At 42.7% G+C, this 21149-nt stretch overlaps 1 protein-coding gene across 1 annotated transcript in view; it reads right to left on the reverse strand.

Moving 5' to 3' along the window:
* Window positions 1-2184: 2184 nt before the first annotated feature.
* Window positions 2185-21149, reverse strand: part of KLKB1 (kallikrein B1) — a 49753-nt gene continuing 30788 nt past the window's right edge. Inside the window, exons 10-14 of the mRNA XM_075334489.1 lie at window positions 15240-15414; window positions 9633-9808; window positions 6435-6530; window positions 4800-4939; window positions 2185-2343 (exon numbers count right to left, since the gene is read on the reverse strand). Coding sequence (XP_075190604.1) covers window positions 2185-2343; window positions 4800-4939; window positions 6435-6530; window positions 9633-9808; window positions 15240-15414 — 746 coding nt within the window. The remainder of the gene's footprint in view (window positions 2344-4799; window positions 4940-6434; window positions 6531-9632; window positions 9809-15239; window positions 15415-21149) is intronic.

Below are 21149 nucleotides of genomic sequence, written 5' to 3' on the forward strand. Positions count from 1 at the left end.
ACACCACCCGTGGTGTGTGGTGAGGTGGAGTACCACTGCTGCCATTGGGGAATACCCGGGGTGATGATGGGGGAAGCCAGGTGTTACAACCCCCCACGGGTAGGGGGGATGCCCCGGGACTCGGTGATGGAGTTGGGAAGTGCCGTCGGGAGTGAAAGGGTCAATTGCGTACTCACTCAGTCCATAAAGCTGACACCGACAAATTGGTAAACCAAAGTTTTGGACACCGCTGCTGCCGAGGGGAGCTAGTTTGGGTCTCGCCCCGATGGTGTTGCCTGATGATCTGTGACCTTCTCCCTGGCACTTAGTTTACTTCTTAGTTGGCCCCAGTAGCGTAAAACTAATCAGGTCCCGCTCCCCAGTGTGGCTAACTGTGGGAGCTTGCTCTCAGGGTTCACACTTGAGATTTTATGGACCATTTTTGTGGAAAGTCCTATCCCCCTCGTTGCACTAGTACCCCAATTTTGGAGCGGGTGGAGAACGGATCTTGAAGGCTCCGTTCTCGTCGGGTGAATTGTCAGGTTTCCTGAAGCTACTCCCTGACCTAGAGTCCACGTACCGCGTCGTGCCCTGGTCCCAGCCCGGTGATGGTACAAGGCTTGTCACAATCCCCTGCGACCGGGGGTCCAGCTGCTACTAGGCCCAGACAACCGTCTGCTACCTAGTTACTTCCAAGGAGCCCGGCTCATGACATCCTCTCTCCTTCACCTCCAACACTACACTGGTCTCCTCCTGACACTCCTGACCTCCCCTTACCAAACCCCCAAGTGGGCGACCCTATTCCACTCAGGCCGTCCACTGGTGTGTCTGGTAGGTGTGGTGCAGAGTGTTCCTAGGATTTTGATTAGCTGGTTGTGGCAACACCACAAGGTGGGGACCCATAACCAAGGAGGAGGTGGATATTGCACAGAAGAGCAGATTGCACAATACCCTGTGACGACCTGATAGGCCAGGGCATCACATCTACCCTCACCTACTTGTATCCTCACCCATCCCTTGTAGACTGTGAGCCATCGCGGGCAGGTTCCTTTCTGCTCCTGTACCTGTATGTGCCTTGTATTGTTCATAATTATTGTACTTGTCCCTATTATGTACACCCCTTTTCTCATGTAAAGTGCCATGGAATAAATGGTGCTATAATAATACTTTCTTAAAGTACCACTTGAATTTATGACAGCATTCAGTCTTTGTGGGTAGGAGTCTACCAGTATGACAATCTAGAATTATCATTTTAACAGGTGTGTTTACACTTATTTATATCCACTGTACTTGTCTATTTTTTAGGATAATTTTAGGGGCATTTAGGATTATTTTGGTATTTATTTTGCATCAGTATTTTTAAGACAAAAACATGTGGGACTAAAATGCAAGACTAGCTATTTTTTCCTTTATACTTATGACTTTGTAGGTTCCACTACTGAAATAAAGAAAGCTATGAATACAAAAGAACAGGAAAAAAAATCACGGTGTCTATCTACTTGCAATTTTCTTGATACAGGTAAGAATTGCTTTACCACATGGTAATTATTTTCCTTGTGTAATAAGGCTTCATTCAGACGTCCGTTTTTTTACACGTACAGAAGAAACGGAATTATTTTTTCAATCAGCGTTTGGACAGAGTGTGATTCAAGTGTCATCAGTTTTTCTTATATGTGGAGAAAAAACAAAATTTTCCCCATTCTGACAGTCTGAAAATATCAGACTACACTTGGATGCCACCCGAGTGTGGTTGGATTTTTTTCACGGAGCAATAAAACGTGCAATAGCAATTTTGATCCGACCCTCAGAACAAAATCAGACATGTCTACATGATTTTCGATGCACTGCTCAGTTTGTGAAAAATCACGGACTTGTGAATGACACAATAGATTATCACAGACATGAGTGCTATCCGTGAAAACCACAGATAGCGCTACTATGAGACTATTATTAGACGTCTGAATGAGCCCCACTCGTACATTTGATTTAGATAAATAGTAATAAAAGTCTGAACAAACTTCATGTGTCCAGGGCAAAATAGACAATAAAAGCATTAATCTCATGTTATTGAGGAATTCTGACTGCTATGACAAACAACAAAAGTTTCAATATATGAGAGCTTATGGCATATGGGGATAGGACATTATATTATATACTTTTAAGCAAAAAACAGGAAGAAAATCTAAATTTTTCAAGTTAATTGTCTTACATTTGTGTGTGTTGTACGATCCAGTCTATGAATTCTGTGACTTTAGTGTAAACTCCTGGCTTGTCAGGACGAGCGCAGCCTTCGCCCCAGCTAGTGATTCCAACTAGATACCAAGTCTTGTCAACTAAACAATTGAGGGGACCACCAGAATCACCCTTAAATAAAAAAGAAAGCATTTATGAGCGTATCAGGTTTTGATTTTATTTTAGTGGTTTTCTCATGATTAATTTTTACAGTCACACCGCTCCTCTGCCGATTCCTGCTCTGCAGCATCGGAGAAGTACAGGGGAACCCAACAACTCTGGCAGAGCAGTGTGAACTGGGTCTAAATATTGAATCTGGGACATGCACCCAACAAAACAATCTAAGACCACAGGTTTGCGGGTAACCTTTGTAATAAGCTGTACACGTTAAAACAAGGAAAGGAGAAGACTTATAATAAGAACTAAATTGCAAAGTTGCTTGTTTGCAATTTTACCCATTTAAAATTAGATAACCATTTCTAAGGGGTTTTCCGTCCTTTGCTTTTGTTTAACATATGATCTGAGTATGCTATATAAAAAATAAGGACCACATACTCTACACTCCACTATCGATCCATCAACACTCCTTTACCACTGACCAAGTCTCCCACGGGTCTCCTTTCTTTCTCTTTTACTGTTGTCGAATTGTGACTGTTGCAGACAATCAAAGACCACAGAGATGAGCCCTAGTGGCAGGGGATTGATAGATGATTATTCAATATGTTGCATGTTACTCAGTGGTATAATCAGGGAACCAATCATTGCTGGTTATGGGGGAATCCTGTAATCTCCTTTGATCCAATAACTGGGGTAAGGGAGATGGCATATATTATTCTCTTGCTTTACAAATATTATTTTGCTAAACAATATTATCTGAAGAGATGTGGAGATGATGTGTTGCGCTGCTGGTGTCTCAACAGATATTGATATAGTGAAGTTGATAATGTGGTTTTATTCCTTAACGCGTTTCGATGTGCAATCACTTCTTCATCAGGAGCCCCACAAGACTGTGGTTGTCCTAATGAAGAAGCAAGTACACTTTGAAATGAGTTGAGAAATAAAGTCACATCTACCTCACTATCTCAAGTGTTTTATGACATCTCTATCTGTTGAGACGCCAGCAGCGCTGCACATCCGCTTCTCTAAATGTCTTTATTTCCAAATTGGATCAACTAACCTGAGGAGCAGGAGCTCTTTCAAAGGCAAGTCCAGCAATACCTTTACCTTACCAGTCCATTCCTCTATTTTGAACAATCAGTTTGAATTGTTATACAAAAATGGCTTGAAGAGCTATAGTATATCTGAAGACTGTGTCACTCCGGTCATATTCCACGCCCAGTGCCACCTATTTCTGCTTGACAGACAGCTCCTTTGCCAGAAATTATACCGCATAGAGGTTTTCAGTCAAGCAGGAGGAGGTAGCACTGGGCGAGGAATAGAGCTGGAGTGACAGAGTAGCCTCATTTGCATATACATTCTACCCCTGAATTCTCAGTGATGGAAGAACGAACTGACCATGTAAAGGTATTAATGGACTTGTCTTTGATTAGAGTTAGGGGCACTTTGCACACTACGACATCGCAGCTGTGATGTCGGTGGGGTCAAATCAAAAGTGACGCACATTCGGGGTCGCTGTCAATATCGGAGTGTGTAAATCATTTTTGATACGATTAAAGAGCGCAAAAGCGTCAAAATCATATCAACGGTGTAGCGTCGGTCATTTCCATACTTTCGGAAGGACCGATGTTACGATGTTGTTCCTCGTTCCTGCGGCAGCACACATCGCTGTGTGTGAAGCCGCAGGAGCAAGGAACATTTCCTACCTGTGTCCTGCGGCTCACGCCGGCTATGCGGAAGGAAGGAGGTGGGAGGGATGTTTACGTCCGCTCATCTCTGCCCCTCCGCTTCTATTGGCCGCCTGCCGTGTGACGTCGCTGTGACGCCGCACGGCCCTCCCCCTTAGTAAGGAGGCGGTTCGCCGGCAAGAGCGATGTCGCAGGGCAGGTAAGTCCGTGTGAAGCTGCCGTAGCGATAATGTTCGCTAAGGCAGCTATAACACAATATCGTATGTGCGACGGAGGCGGGGACTATCGCGCTCGGCATCGCAAGCATCGGCTTGCAATGTCGTAGTGTGCAAAGTACCCATTACATGCACGTATATATAGTTTGGGGGGAGAGGTGAAATCCTGCTGACAGATTATCTTTAAGTGTCCAGGGGCTAAGTACAATAGGTTGTATTTCCTAGTTTTCAAAATAAAAGTTCACCCAAGCATAAGAGCATAACCCCCCCCCCTTAAATACTAACAGACAACTCTCAAGAATAAGCAATGTTCAATAAGCATTGTTTGACTACAGCAGCTATGGTTTCCCTTATTAATTGTTGATCAATATCATATAACAGAGATCCTTCAAATGTAACTTTGTGAACATTACAATCTACCATATATGAATTTTAATAGAAGATGACAGTAAGCCAATTTAAAGGGGAACACTGGCATTTTTCTTTGCATTCAATACACAAAAGGCGAAGACACTGCCCATAATGCCAAGCTCAATCTCTTAATGCTTCAAAGAAATAGCTCACTTACCTTGCATGAATCGATCTGACCATGTTTGTAACCAGCACATAGGACCTTATTGCCAATAGTTTGGGTGGAATAACTTTTCTGACATTCAGTGCTTGACTGCGGAGGAACCTCAGCCTTCTGGAGTACATCTGAAGTAGTTCCTTGTAAAAATATTTTATATTAGCATGATTACATTTATATTCCTGCTCAGGAGGGTGGAAGTTAATAAGCTTAATAATGTTTTCTGTTCTTACTTGCTATATTGCCAATGTTTAAGAAGAAGTAATAGGTAGTGGCATGTCAATAGCCATTGCAAGAGGTACACTTCGATCTAGGCCCTGAAGCAAAAGGGTCTCAAATGACCATCCGTACCACCCCTGTATAACAACAACCAGCACGACAGAATGTGACTTGTGGAACTGAATAAAAATCAGCATTAGGTTCCTCCCACCTGTTCAGATCTTCTACTGAGCCAGCTGAATATTTACTGTATATGAGAATTAAGGCTGCTTTACACGGTATGACCGATTTACCAATTTCACAATCGATCGTACCTGCCCCCGTCCTTTTTGCGTCACGGGCAAATCGCTGCCCGTGTCGTACAAAGTCGGTAACCCCCGTCACACGTACTTACCTCTCGTGCGACCACGCTGTGGGCGGCAAACGTCCACTTCCTGGAGTGGGAGGGACGTTTGGCGTCACAGCGACGTCACACGGCCGCCGGCCAATGGAATCGGAGGGGCGGAGATGAGCGGGACGTAAACATCCCGCCCACCTCCTTCGTTCACATAGCCGGCGGCGGCCGCGTGACGCAGGTGAGCTGCTGTTCATCGTTCCCGGGGTGTCACACGGAGCGGCGTGTGCTACCACGGAAACGAACAACTAAATTAAACGATATTATGGAACCTAGTAACCAGTACACGACTCATGATTTGTGAGCGATACTGCATCGCTAGGAGGTGTCACACAGGCCGGCATCGCCAGCGATGCCGGATGTGCGTCACAAAAACCGTGACCCCGACGATCTATCGCATGATAGATTGTCTGGCGTAAAGCAGCCTTTACTCTTTAACTGCATTACCCCCTTTCCCTTTGATATCAGCAACCAGCATGCTTCTCAGTGAAGTCCATTTTCAGTTAGCCATTAAGGAAAATCTGCCACCAGGTTTTTGTTACACCATCTAAGAACAGCATGATATAAGAGCAAGGACACTGATTAAAGTGATTTGTCACTTACTGGGCTGCTTGCTGCGGTTTTGATTCAAAACTTTTTTTTATCAGCTGCAGATCTAATTCTCGGTATAACTCCGCCCACACCACTGATTTTCAGCTGTCTGTGTGCACTGTGCATAGGCATAAATCTGCTAATAAGTTGTGAGGGCATAATTGGACTACCTGTCAGCAGGCCACATAGCCCTATAGTGATATTCTTCTGCACATAAAATAGTGATTTTAGAAAAATTGCACTAAGCTGACTAGTAAGTGACTCATCATTGGAATCAAGGTCTCTTTTTCTACATTTTGCTTCTATAAAATTTTAATTATCTGCTTTTTTTGTCAGTTGGCATGCAGTAAGAGGTCCAATCCAACTCACAAACCAACCTAACCTACTGTGGAGCAGTTTCCCTTTAAGTGAGAGATTACAAAATATATTACCAGTTTCATTGATGTATCCCCATCCTGTTATCCAGCATTTACTGGGAAGCACAAAAGAGTCTTGGATTGGCGGGAGGCAGATGGCTTGTTGATATTCTTAAAAAAAAAAAAAAACAATAGTAGAAAAATAATGACAACATGAAATTCTTACATTATACCTCATATTAAATTTCAGTAGGTGCAATAACTACTTTCTGGGCCATTTAAAATAAAAATCAAATGATACAATACTTGCAAAAGGATTAAGTCATCCTCTTTACGTAAGGGATTAGTGAAACATTGCCACACAAATAAGGCATGATATTGGATTAAAGAGGTATTCTCAAGTTGTCTCTTGATCAGCTCAGGGTACCGTCTAACTAAACGACGTACCAGCGATTCCGACCATGATACGACCTGGTCAGGATCGCTGGTATGTCGCTACAGGGTCGCTAGTGAGCTGTCAAATAGTCAGATCTCACCAGCGACCAGCGACTCGTGTAACGATGCTGCGCTTGGTAACCAGGGTAAATATCAGGTAACTAAGCAAAGTGCTTTGCTTGGTTACACGATACTTACCCTATGTTACCAGCGTAAACTGCTTACAGAAAGCCAGCGCTGGCTCCCTGTATACGTAGCTGGGGTACACATCGGGTTACTAAGCAAAGCGCTTTGCTTAGTTACCCGATATTTACCCTGGTTACCAGCGTACGCTGCTTACACAGAGTCGGTGCTCGTTGCACAGCGGGAGACCAACGAGCAAAAAATGAACCAGAACAGTGTGTAACGATCAGCGATTTCACAGCAGGGGCCAGGTCGCTGCTTAGTGTCACACACAGCGAGATCGCTGATGAGGTCACTGGTATGTCACAAAACCTGTGACTCAGCAGTGATCTCGCTATGTGATAAGTACCCCTAAGTTTCATTGCTATCTCCTTGTTGCCTGGTTTCTGGCATGGCATGCTTTCCTCCTGGAGTAACATATAAAGCTCAGCATGAGTTCTGTTGTAGAATATTAAGCGATCAGTAGTTTATTCTGGAGTCCACACAGTCATCACTGCATTTGTACATGAACAATCAAAACACTCCCTGAGTTCCCTGATTAGGACACTTGATGTGGGAGAAGCCAATGGTGATCATTTTGCAAGATGTATAATAGCAGCTTGTCAGGAGCTGAGTGGGAGAGCAATGAGCAGCTAATGACTGAATATATATTTTTAGGCTGGAGAGATGTGGCTGGTATATTATAAGTAAACTCCCCCTCTGGAAATGTAACTGCTAAAGACTGCACTCTCAACCAGGGTCTGGGCAGGCACTGGTGGCTAAGCACCATGGAAATTAGCTGTACACCATGAAAGATAAAAGCTCTCAGCAGGAGAATGACAGCAAATGGATAAAGAAAGTCATACACAAATTTGCCTATTTTCATCCTATTTAATTGAGTAAATAAATTGAATAACATGAGATTACCTCTTTTAACATTAACAATGACTGTTTGTTAAATATTGCAATTTACATAGAAAATAATGCATTATACAGTAAACATTAGCAAGAAATGCTTAATTGTTAAAATAACACCCTAAAGAGAGCTTCAGTTGTTGTGAAGGTGCCCCTAATTATTTAGATAGCCAATTAATATGAGGGTGCACTGACTTATGCAGATGGCACAACAAATTAGCCATTGCTGCAAATATTGTCTCAAAGATATCTGATTATCATCAAATTCCGCTGTCCTCCTAGCTCAGCCCAGACCACCCAAATTAACGATTATCCACCTGTTTATCCAACTTCACTCCTCATCATGATGTACTTCCCAATAAAATCCTGAACATAACAAATTGCATTGTGGGTAGTAGGGTAACACAGTTGCGGCTCCTGATGAGAATGAGTGGCTATTTGTCACAACTTATCAATCACCCCATCTAAAACTCTGCTATTATGAATTTATAATGTTACTTTTTTTAATTTTTGGTAAACTAAAAAGACAAATTTAACTTAAGGGGAATCTGTCAGCAGTATTTCAGCACCCCAAAATATTTATATGTGCATGTAACTTTTTCAAACACAAGTCCAGTAATACTTTTTATATGGACAGTATGTTCCCATGTTATTGAGAAATCAGAGTTTGAATTTATATGGAAATGATGCTGAAGAGTTATGGTAGATCTGAAGCCTCCGTCACTCCAGCTCTATTCTCTGCTGAGTGCCATCATCTCCTGCTTGACTGACAGCGTCTTGCTGTGTAACTTCAGGCAAAAGATCTATCAGTCAACCAGGAGCAGATGGCGCTTTGCAGGGAATCAGGCTTGGAGTGATGGAGACTTCAGATCTACAGCTTCATTTCCATATCAATCCAAAGACTAATTTTTCAGTAAGGCTAGGTTCACATTTCCGTTAAATTGTATCAGTCACAATCTTCGGCTCTGGTAAACAACGGAATCCGTTTGGCTGATGCCGTTGTTTCCCATAGACTTGTATTAGTGGTGGATTGCGACTGATTACCTTGTGTTGAATCCGCTGCGCCGTGGTCAGGCGTTTTTGGCCGGGCGGAAACAACGCAGAATGTAACGTTTTTCGGGCTGTCAAAATTAAAGCACCGCGCAGGAATCCGTCGCAATCCGTCACGCTTGTAATGTATGTCTATGGTGCTGGATTCAGTCATGCTCTACTGAGCAAGCCCAGCATGTTTGCACACCCACTGAGCTGTCCCAAACACAAACCGATCATGACTGATCCGTCAAAAAACGGACGCACAGAGGATGTAACGGATCAGTTTTCTCACAGGATTGCTGTGAAAGGAATCCTGTGAAAAACACATCCATTGTGTCAGTTGACATCTAAAAAACGACTGATCCGTTGCTGACGGACCTGACGGATTTAAAACAATGGAAATGTGAACCTAGCCTAATAGAGCAATAGACTGGTCATATAAAGGTATGGCTGGACTTGTGTTTGAATGAGCTACTTGCCTATATAAATAGTTGGAGGGGGTGAAATCTTGCTGATTCTCTTGCGGAGTTTCTAATATATTCATCTCAAGAAAATTCATCAGTAGCCATTTTATTACAAAGATATAGATATTGTTACAAAAATGAAAATGTAGTTATTTATTATGTGATTTTCTGATGATGCTTTTAAACCAATCTGTTGCATGAAGATCACATTGATCCCACTGAGCAGTGTGTGAACGGCTCCTTATTACATGAGCAGAGCACTTACCATTATAAGCCATGGGTGTTCTTAGCTTCAGTAACGCAATGTCATTGCCACCTTCTGCTCCAGTGTATTCTGGATGAATTATAATTTGCTCGATATCTAATACCGGTGTAGTTGGTTTGATTTCTGATTGGTTTAAAAAGCCTGCATAGATGCTCCAAAATCTTGGAAGGGGCCATCTATATAAAATACATAGACAAAGGATAGGAAGTAAGTTTGCTTATTAATTACATCTTGGGAAAAATATGCAGAAATTGTATGACATCACTCTAATTTATATTGCAAGCTATAAATTATCAGTGATTTTGAAAGCAAATTGTATTTCATTTAACGGTAATCTTAACATACTGTTCAAATTATCATACCATAGGTTCCTGAAAAGCTAAATAAGTTCCACAGAGGACATCTTGTGCACACTCCATTGTGTCTGCAGATTTTATTAAAGAATGTGGTAGCCTGGAATCACTAAATAGGGGCCCGTGCTGTGGATATATGGTTGAGGGTCTATCAGGCCTCCTACATCATTCTCACCTGTTCCACCTACAGTATCATTCTCCTCCACATGCAGGTGCTAAATTTCTATTTTTGTGGGCTGCACTGATGGTGGAAGGGTCAATGGGTCTTGGCAATCAAAGCTAATCAGTTTTGTTATACCTCCACTAGAGGAAAATTCATCCCTTCAGCTGGGCATACTCTAAGCCCAACCAAGTGTAAATAGTCATCCATCTATTAGGGGAGCAGTCACCCCTCAAGTTGAGCGACGAACACATCCTTCAGTCATTTATTAGCATTATTATGTATGTTAATAGGGACTTACTGACAGTCCAATTGATTTAATTACTGCACCAATAGAAGGGTAGGTTTGATGACCAACGAGGGTGCCATGCAACCTAATAAATGATGTGACCTCTGTTCTTTGACCGACATTGCATTGTATGCTCTGTTCCTGGTAAGCTTGTGGTGGTTGACTCTCAGTGTTCTGACCTCACTTTTTTGTTCCTACTACTCTGCTAATAAACCCTTGGATGCCTTACCGGCTTTGACCCTAGAATGTTTGAGACCTCCTTTTGCCTCTTCTCTGTGCCTCCTGAACTTGCCTATAACTCTGACTATGGTTCTGATTTCTGATTCTGTCATTGTCCTGACTTATTTTCTATTGACCTGGCTTTTTGATCATTCTATACTTAACCTATTCCACCGACCAGCAGCTACTCTTTGGATGTAACCCAGAAGCCCCTATAATGAATGACAGATCACTGAGTAAGGGTAAAAGGGTGAAAACCTGACCATTATTAGAACCTGGCAAGTGGAGGCTCTTGTGTTAAGTCTGTCAGTAAAAGTCCATTTTGAGTAAGTTGATGGTTACCATTGGATGTTCAAGAAACATCAAAATAATACGGTAAGTGGCGTATACATCCGAAAATAATACACAACAGATGAGAATTATAGTCAATGGCACTGTTCTGTGATATTGTTTGAATATGTTGTATGCACAGACAATATTGTTGTGAAATAATCCGGTGTACTAAAACATAACAATTAAAAATAAAACATCAAATGCCAAATTGTCAGTAAGTTGCTTGCGTTTGAGAGGTTTAAGAAAATCTACTGTTTGGGATTATCCAAACTATTGATGATTTACTTTCACAAAACCTATTACAAGGACTTTTTTAGCTGCACTATGATTCTAAATGGTTAAAGTACAAATACAACTAAATTTACTCTGAAGTTTTGACAGTGACCCTCTAAGAACCCAGAAGACTTTGGATTAAATAAAGGCAATTGAAGTTTATATGGAGAAAAGTGTGAGATCAGGGCAAACCACATGAGATTAAATTATCTTCTGTGAATTTCTTTAAAAGAAGTTGCTCGCGGGTCAAAAATGTCACATGGAAATAAAGAACTAGGACGAACAGAGACTGTATATTTTAGATTCTTACCTCCAAACTTAAATCAAAAGGTACCAAAAAAGAAACAAAATAAAAAGTCGTCTACTTGTACTTTTTTTTATTTCCAAAATAATATTTAGGTTTCTAGAAAACAGAGCACATTAGGGACAATAATGTATTTATTTTATGTTTTTTCCTTGTTTGTTCACCATGTGATAAGTTTTTGATCGTTACCACAAGTTTCTGGTAGCATCTCACCAAGGTGGCGATCCTTACTATATTATGTTTATAATAAACAAAAATTAATTCAGATACTATTTGTGTCTTTATCAAAATTGGTACCTGTGTGTGATCCCAGTCATTGTTAAAGGAAACGTTTGAGAATACATAGCATAAACTGCATTAATAGGACTATGAATGATTCCATTTCCGGTTATATTTACTTCTAGTGCCCTGTGACCACCTTGCCTACATTCAAATCACCAAAGGCAACATCTGCCTCCTACCTGGCTTGATTAGTGGCAATTTAGAGGACATTTAGGCTCTGTTCCTGTTTAATTTATAGAAGATACACTTGAAGAGGGGAAGAGTTTCTGGTGGAAGATTTTACAGATGGACTGGAAAAACAGCGTGAAGCAGAATTGTCAATATTTAGCACCAAAGTTGGAACAGCGTAGAAAGAATTAGTGGCAGAAATTAAATTGGAGCAGATAACTGATAAGAGTTGAAAGATATTTAATACCACCAATGGTAGAGCAGAGATGGCCTTCTGGTCTATATCCAATGTATTGTAACATATCTGCAACCAGTGATGCACTGTAACATTCCTGTGTTCATCTGATTTGTTTTGTATTTACCAAGAGCAAGGAATGGCCAAATCCAAGGAGAGTATCTGCAGCATTCATTAGAAACCTTGTGTGAACTATCAGCCGGGGTACGAAACCCGACATTCCCATGATCAGGTGTTCTCAGTGCTGGTGGCGGCAGCCTTTGGCTGGAAGTTCTCAGTTCTGGAGCTGCTACATTTTCTGATGGTAGCTACAGGTTTTTACTGAACATCCACCATCGATTCAAATCAATATGAAGCGGTAGTGCAGTACCCGGCTACGGTCGCTATCAGAGAGAATGGAGCAGCTCCAGAACGGAGACTTTCCGGCTACCTGCTGTAGCCACTGAAACTAACAGTTGATCCATGGAAATGTCAGAGGTCGGACCCCGGCCGATCATACATTGATGACCTATCCTAAGGATAGGCCATCAATGTTACAGTAGTGAACAACCTTTTTAAAGATTTCTACTCTACTGATCATGAGTGACTGTCTCTCCCATATTCTTCTCATTACATGCATTGAGATTGGGGCCTATGATTTTTTACTAAGTAACCCTAACTTCCCACAGGTTTTCAAAGAAAGTTTCAGAAATTTAGCCGATTCTTAGTGAATCTGTAGAGCTGTGCTGTAGACAAATGGATGTAATTTTTCAATTGTGGCAAAAAAACACATCACCATCGGAACTTGTGAATGCAGCCCTAGGCAAGCAACAGCCATTTTTATTAATGCATCTGGGTATTGTGTTTGTAAGAAAAACTAGACACAATAGCATGCAGACTCAGTGGAAAGTCTATAGGTGCCAATTCATCAAGAGAGGCATTGTTTATGCTGGTCTTGATGAGAGATAGAGCTGAAGTCAGAAGCTTCAGATTTATTAGGAGGTGCGTGCATCCTAATAAATTTGGTGTGTCTTAAAAGTGTTATGCATCACTGCACTGTAGTATGATGTACTTAAGTAAAGCCCACTTTACACGCTGCAATGTATCTTACAATGTGTCGGCGGGGTCACGTGGTAAGTGACGCACATCCGGCATTGTAAGGTACATTGCAGTGTGTGACAGCTACGTGCGATTGCGATTGAATATTAAAACGTTCATCACATACACATCGTACCTTTCTCTAGAATTGCACGTCAAATTGTTCATCGTACCCGGGGTAGCGCACATCGCAGTGTGTGACACCCCGGGAACGATGAACAGATCTTACCTACATCCTGCAGCTCCTGGCCCACAATGCAGAAGGAAGGAGGTGGGCGGGATGTTTACGTCTTGTTCAGCTTCGCCCCTCCACTTCTATTGGCCGGCTGCCGTGTGACGTCGATGTGACGCCAAACGTCCCTCCCACTCCAGGAAGTGGACGTTCGCCGCCCACATCGAGGTCGTATGGAAGGTAAGTACGTGAGATGGGGGTTAATCATTTGTGCGGCACGTTCAACAAATTGAACATGCCACACATACGATGGGGACGTTGCAAATCGCATATGATATCGTATGTGAAATTGCAACGTGTAAAGCAGGCTTAAGATTTGTGCTATTAGATATACCACAGCTTGTCGTGAATGTATAATTCTGTTTCGTCACATACCCATTCCCCCTCCCTACCATTTTTGTGGAGCTTGGTTATCTCAGAAAAAAAAATTGACTGAAAACAGGCTACGTAGGGGTCTTTTTGAAACTTGTTTTTGTGGGGGAACTCTTCCAACCTTGGCTGTGTGGGTCAACTGGGAAAATAGGATCTGTTGGAATATTTTTTTGAAAATGGTTGCTATGTGGGAGAAATCTTTCAATTTTGCCTGTGTGGGTCAACTCTGAAAACAGGCTATGTAGGAGCCTTTTTTAATTAATTGTTGTTCTGTGGGGGAACTTTGCTAATATTGGCTGTGTGGGTCAACTCTGAAAATGGGCTATGTAGGAGCCTTTTTGAAAATAGTTGCTTTGTGGAGGAACTATTCCAATCTTGGTTGTTTGTTTTAACTTTGAAACACGCCATTTAGGGGCCTTTTTTAAATTGTTGCTCTGTGGGGGAACTCTGCCAATTTTGGCTGGGGGACCTTTTTAAAAACGTTGTTGCTCTGTAGGGGAACAAGCCCTAATATGTCTATGTGGACAGAAAAATAAAAAAGCTATGGCTCTGGGAAGAAAAAAACAAAAACGGAAATTGACCCCGTCTTAAAGGGTTTAAACTAGGATAGTCAATTAATACAAAACCCTTTTAAGATTTATCTATATGACTTTATTACAGAAATCAGGGGATTTTGACAGATTTTGAGAGAAACTTCTATAAATGAAATAATAAACATAAAACAATAAGAACGACATATAAGATTTTAAGACTTTTGTCCACGAACAAAGTTAATTTTAATACATAGATTTTGGAATAATAGTAATAAGTTCCACAATTGGATGTGATTAAAAAAAATGTTCCTGTGCTGAGATAATCTGCTCTTGCTACAGTATGTACCGTGTAATGGCTGTGTCTGACTGTACCGGAACATGGTCTGATCATACCACATCTCCTGGGCAGGCGAGAACGCAAATAAAAGGATACAGATATTACAGCATGGAATTGCAAATTATTCTTTCTTTGAGATAAAATATTGCTGAAAAACGGGTAGGGAATTGCTTTACCTCACAAAAAGAATCCGCGTTCCCCTCCCTAGGAGATGTGGTATGGTCAGACCATGTCCCTGTACAGTCAGACACGGCCATTACACAGTTCATAGCAGGGACACATTTATAAGATTATCTCAGCACGGGAACATTTTTTTTAACACATCCCATTATGGAACTTATTTTTAATTCTAAGATCTATTGATTAAAATGAACTTTGTACGTGGGAAAACCCCTTTAATTAAGATCTTCATATTTGAAGGTATATTTTGGGATACTTACTGGGCAACACAGTGGGCAGCCGTTGCTATCCATTGATGGCTAATAATAGATCCACCACAAACATGTCTGTTTAAAGCTAATTTAAGATGCATGCTGACTTGCCACGGCCATTCACCGAGGATGCTGTCACTTCCGCCTACAATTCTGCTTGCCTGTTCAACAGGCTTTCCACATCCTAAAAAATAATCATGTATTATTCATGAAAACCCAAATGTGCACTGTGCCTTTACAACAATATTCTAATCTTCTTCAATGTATTTATTGAATGCACTGTATATTTACAGTATAACATTAAATGTTAGCATCGTTTTCTTAAGCCCGCTTTACAAACTAAAATATATCTTACGATGTGTCGGCGGGGTCACGTCATAAGTGACGCACATCCGGCATCATAAGGTACATTGTAGTGTGTAACAGCTACGTGCGATTGCGAATGAACGGTAAAACATTCATCGCACGCACGTCGTTCATTCCTCATGAATTGAACGTCAGGTTGTTCATCGTACTCGGGGTAGCGCACATCGCAGTGTGTGACACCCCGGGAACGATGAACAGATCTTACCTGCGTCCTGCGGCTCCCGGCCAGCAATGCGGAAGGAAGGAGGTGGGCGGGATGTTTACGTCCCGCTCATCTCCGCCCCTCCGCTTCTATTGGCCGGCTGCCGCGTGACGCCATGTGACGCCGAACGTCCCTCCCACTCCAGGAAGTGGACGTTCGCCGCTCACATCGAGGTCGTATGGACGGGTAAGTACGTGTGACGGGAGTTAATCATTTGTGTGGCACATTCAACAAAATTGAACGTGCCGCACATACGATGGGGGCAGTTATGATCGCATACGATATCGTATACAGAATCGTAACATGTAAAGCAGGCTTTAGTATCATGGCCTCCTATGCTACTAACAGGCATCATAAAAAGAGGACTGGCTTCAAAAGTAATATAAAAAATTAGTGAGTTCATTTTAACCCTAAAGGTACAAGCAGCAGCCTGAGTGAGGAAAAAAAGGCTAATTATTTTTCATTACAGTAGATTTCAAACAGTAAACATATTTCCGACTATACAGTAAGGTTCTGTTCATATCATGTATTAACACTATGTTCGATGAATCCACTGGGCAAATTTCTGCAACATAGTTGAATTGTATCCATTAGTGATGGGTGAGCGTCCTCAGTACAGCTCAATATACTCGATCGAGCATCGGAATACTGGAAATGTTTGATACTCAATCAAGTATACTGGCACATGGATGCCATACTCGAGTCCACGCCCCACATGCGGGGATAGCCTGCCAATAACAGTAATGCCATAGCCATGTTGGCTACTGGCATTACTGTGATTGGCTGGTCGCATCGTATCATCGGGTCTATATAAGACCCAGTGGCGCCATGCATGAAATAGTTTAGGGAGAGTTTCTGCTGGAGAAAAGACAGGGTGTGATAGTGTCACAGTACTTGCTGGCGCAACATTAAACCAACAATCCTTTTCAGGACTAATTTTAATAATGTTAAGCGCATTTAGTGTAGGGCAAGCTGTTGGCAAAGGGATAGTGTATTCCAGGCATGTAGGCAGAGATTCTAGCCTTACAGACCTTGCTACTGCTACGTAAAATATCTATTTTATTGTCTGATAATATCAATCATAGCTGCATTTAGTGTAGGGCAAGCTGCTGGAAAAGGGATAGTGTATTACAGGCATGTAGACATGGATTCTTGCCTTACAGACCTTGCTTCTGATACATAAAAAAATCTATCCTATTCTTTAATAATACTGCTCTTAGCTGCGTTTAGTTTAGGGCAAGCTGCTAGACAAAGGATAGTGTATTATAGGCCTGCAGAAAGGGATTCTAGACTTATACATTTTGCTTTTCAGGACAGGTCCCCCATACAGTTGCTGCTGAATATTTGCACTTGAATATACTGTATGTTGCAGTTAAATGAAAATGTTTACTATGTGAAATGACAAACTGTTATGTGATATACAAAGTGAAGGTTCTATCACACAAGTGAAAGTGAAGGTTTGATGAAAAACGAAAATGTTTTATTGCCTAAAAGTGAATGTTTTATGTCAATGTTTTATGCATTTACAGTGTCAACCAGTTCCATGTGACAAATGTGAAATGCATAATGCTTGCAACGTTCAAGAGTCCGTACCTCCCATAAAAAGAAAAAAATGTTATGGTTATTATGTAAAACCCAAATATTGCAGTTTACACAGTGTTGGCTTGTTTACAGCCCGCGGAGGTGCTGTGATTCGCTGTGGGGGTATATGGTGCCCCTGCGGCTTCAGACGCCACAGGGTACTGCACCTCACTTAAGGTGCAGTATTCATCTTGGATGCGGAGGAGGTCATTGCTGGTAACAACCACAACCAAACTCAACCAACACATAACACTGTCACTGGGACTGGGCTAGGGTAGGTGCTGGGGTGGCCATCACAATGTATGGGACTCCATGCCCACTAGTTCAGGGACACAGGACGTAGGGCACCCACAGGGGAAGTTAGGAGCCATCTTACACACAATATTCAGTCAGCCCCGGACAGTGTCTGTATGAGGTCGCACTTAGGAGTAGGAGAAAACGAACAGTTCGGGGCCCATGATCAGGAGCTGGAGGCTCGACCCGGGTTCTTAGGAAAAGAAGAGGAATCCCAGGGTTCGCGGGGTGTGCAATAGGCACCCGTGACCTGTTCCACAGCTCAGGAGCTGGGGTGGAGGGAAACCATTGAAAGGAAACTAACGGAAGAGACCGCCGGCCACTACCTCCGAAGTATCCGAGATCGGCTGAAGCCCATTACAGCGGGAATCGGCACTTCCAACGGCAGTGTGTGACTAGTGAGTAAAGAGACTTTGAACTGCACCGCCTGTGTCATCCCATTACTGCCGGAACCCTCACCATCGCACCACAGTGCTATCAACGCCTGAGAGACTACTACCACCCTCATCCTCCCTGAGGCCTAGCGCTACCTGTGGAGAGCTGCAACACCCAAGCTGCGTCTTCATCCACCCCAGCAGAGAAAGCACCCACAGTGGCGGATGATATTGGCCGCACACCACAGGTGGCGTCACGAACAACTACCTTCATCATCCCCATCCCCGTCTTTATTGACACTGCGACCCAGCAGAAGCACCGTGGGCCCCCCCGACCCCGTGGGCGCATCTCTTCCTTTATCCCTTTGTGAGTTGTTGTAAGAACATAACACTCCTTCTGGCCACCCCATTGCCTCTTCCTGACAATTGCGGTGCTGGTAATCTCGCCACCTCTGCACTGTTGTTCTCTCTCTACATGGCACTTTGCCAGGTTGGGGAACTAACTTCATCATCCACCACCTTATCTTACACTTTCGGACTTTGGTCCTCCTGCTAACTTGTTAATGTAACACCATCCCTTGTTGGCCACTGTTTAACATCATCATCAGCCTCTTGACTCACTGACTGCCATTGCACACCATTATCGTCTTCTAAGCATGGCTTCTCAAATATTTGGGCATCACTACACATGATCTCCTCATGTTCCTCTTCAAAGGTGCAAGGTGAGAAGCCAGAATCAATCAATGGAAATGTAAAGACACCCTCCTTGGAATGTTGGAGTGTGGGATCATTTGATTCCTGGGACTCGTCATGATGGGAGGAAGGAGGATCACATTGAGGATTATGCGCTCCAGATTCTTGGCTACTGAAACTGGACCATGTGGAAGACAGGGTGATGATGTGAAACAGGCTAGAAGCATTATCTGCCATCCAACCGACCACCTTTTAACACTGTTCTGGCTTCAAGAGTGTTGTCCATTCTCCCTTGTATAGTGGAACAGAAAACTTAGTCTTATGGATGACAATGTGCTCCCACCTGCAAAGTGTAAGGTTTTATTTTTTTAAAATAAAATATGTAGCCCTGAAAAATAATTTTTTGGGGAAAGCATGCTGCTGGTCCTCCAAAACGTGATTGAGGGCCACCTGCTGGCCCTCTAAATATAATGAGTAATGACCGGCTGCTGGCACTCTAAAAATTATTTGAGAGCCATCTGCCGACCCTCCCAAACTTATGAGTGAGGGCCAGCTTCTGGCCCTCTAAAAATTGAGTGAAGGCCATTTGCTGACCGTCTAAAAATTATGTGTGAAGCCTGGCTGCTGGCTGTCTAAAATTATGAGTGAGGGCCGCCTGCTGATCCTCAAAAAATTATGAGGGAGGGCTACCTGATGGCCCTCCAAAATTTATGAGAAAAGGCAGCCTTATGGCACTTCAAAAATTATAAGTGAGGGCCAGCTGATGTCCCTCAAAAAATTTAGAGCAACAGCTGCATGATAATCCTGGGGATATGGTGCAGGAGGAGGACAAAAAAAACCCTTAAACCTTATACCCTTTTTGGGATGGGAAGAAGTGCATGGGAATACAACAGGAAAAAAGTAACATTTGATTTGGCTTTATGTTCTGCTGCTATCATCTGCCAGGGTTAAGAAGTCATGGTCAGTCCAGGCCTTCTTCATTTTGAGAGCAGTCAGCCTGTCAATATTTTCAGTTTATCAGTAATTATGCCCTCGGTGGCACTAAAAACCTACTCTGACAAAACACTAGCAACTGGGCAGGTTTGCACCTCCAAGGCGTAGAGGGACAGTTCATGCCACGGGTCCAGTTTGGATACCCAATAGTTGTATGCCACAGAGGAATCATGGAAGATGCTGGTACAGTCAGCTAGGTACTCAATCACCATCTTCATAAACTTTTCCCTCCTTTTCAGACTACCCGACGCATCAGGGCCTAGGCACTGGGAAGGTTCAATGAAATTGTCCAAGATAGTGTTCCCCTGCCTTACACTTAGTGTGTCTCCATCATCACTCCTCCTTGGTTGTCCAAGGAACTATGACCTCTGCAGCCAGCATTGTCAGATGGGGAATCATTCAACTAGGCCCTTCTAGTATTGCACCATTTTACTAGATCTTTCCACCTCAGGAAGTAGAGATTAATTCTCCTTGTAGCATGGGTCGAGAAGTGTAAACAACTAGGAATCCATGTTGGCTAGTGATGGGTGGACGGGGACTGTAATAGTCTGGATCCAGATTAGATGCACCAATTCTGGCACTTTGCGTGGCTCTTCCCGGTTGCCCATATCCAGTGGCAATCGGGATAATGTTTTGGGTAGTTGATGTCAACTGTGAATTGTCATCTGACATCAAGTCCAGGGGTTAGTAATGGAGAGGGATATATCAAACACCCCCATTACTAACCCAGTAAGTGTAAAGTTATAAAAAAAACACACACACACAGGAAAAAAATAGTTTATTTGAATAAAGACCGCTCCACAATTTCCCTCATTCACCAATTTATTTATTTTTAAAAAGTGAAGATCTTACATAGTGGTCTCATGACGTCTCCCGAATCCATACTCCAATCTATGGAGCCTTGTTCAGAGAATAGGTCAGAGCCAGACATCAGTGAGAAATTCCGGGTTAGGCACTGACCAGGAGTTTCTCCTGAGGTTACTCCCGGTTAGCGCTTGACCAAGAATTTCTCATGCGCGGTGATGTCAGTATCATCACATGTGAGAAATTCTGGGTATGGTGCTGACTGTGAATGACCTCTAGAGTTACTCCTGGTCAGCACCAGACCCGGAGTTTCTCACACGTAGTGACGTTAGTAACTTAGTGAAGTCACTGAGCGTGAGAAGTTCTGGACCTGGCGATGACTGAGTGTGATCTCTGGAGTCACTGCCGTTCAGCACCTCACCCTACATTTCTCATGTGCTATGACGTTACTGACATCTGACATTATCGCACAAGCGAAACTCCGGTTATGACATGGCGTGACCATGGACCCTAGTTCCCTGAAGTTGGAGTACTGATTTGGGGGTCAGTGTGTGACCACTAAACAAGAGATTACATTGGATCTTCGCGGGATTTTTTTAAATAAATTGGGGA

The sequence above is a fragment of the Anomaloglossus baeobatrachus genome, chromosome 1 (assembly GCF_048569485.1).
Source record: "Anomaloglossus baeobatrachus isolate aAnoBae1 chromosome 1, aAnoBae1.hap1, whole genome shotgun sequence".
Classification (NCBI taxonomy): domain Eukaryota; kingdom Metazoa; phylum Chordata; class Amphibia; order Anura; family Aromobatidae; genus Anomaloglossus; species Anomaloglossus baeobatrachus.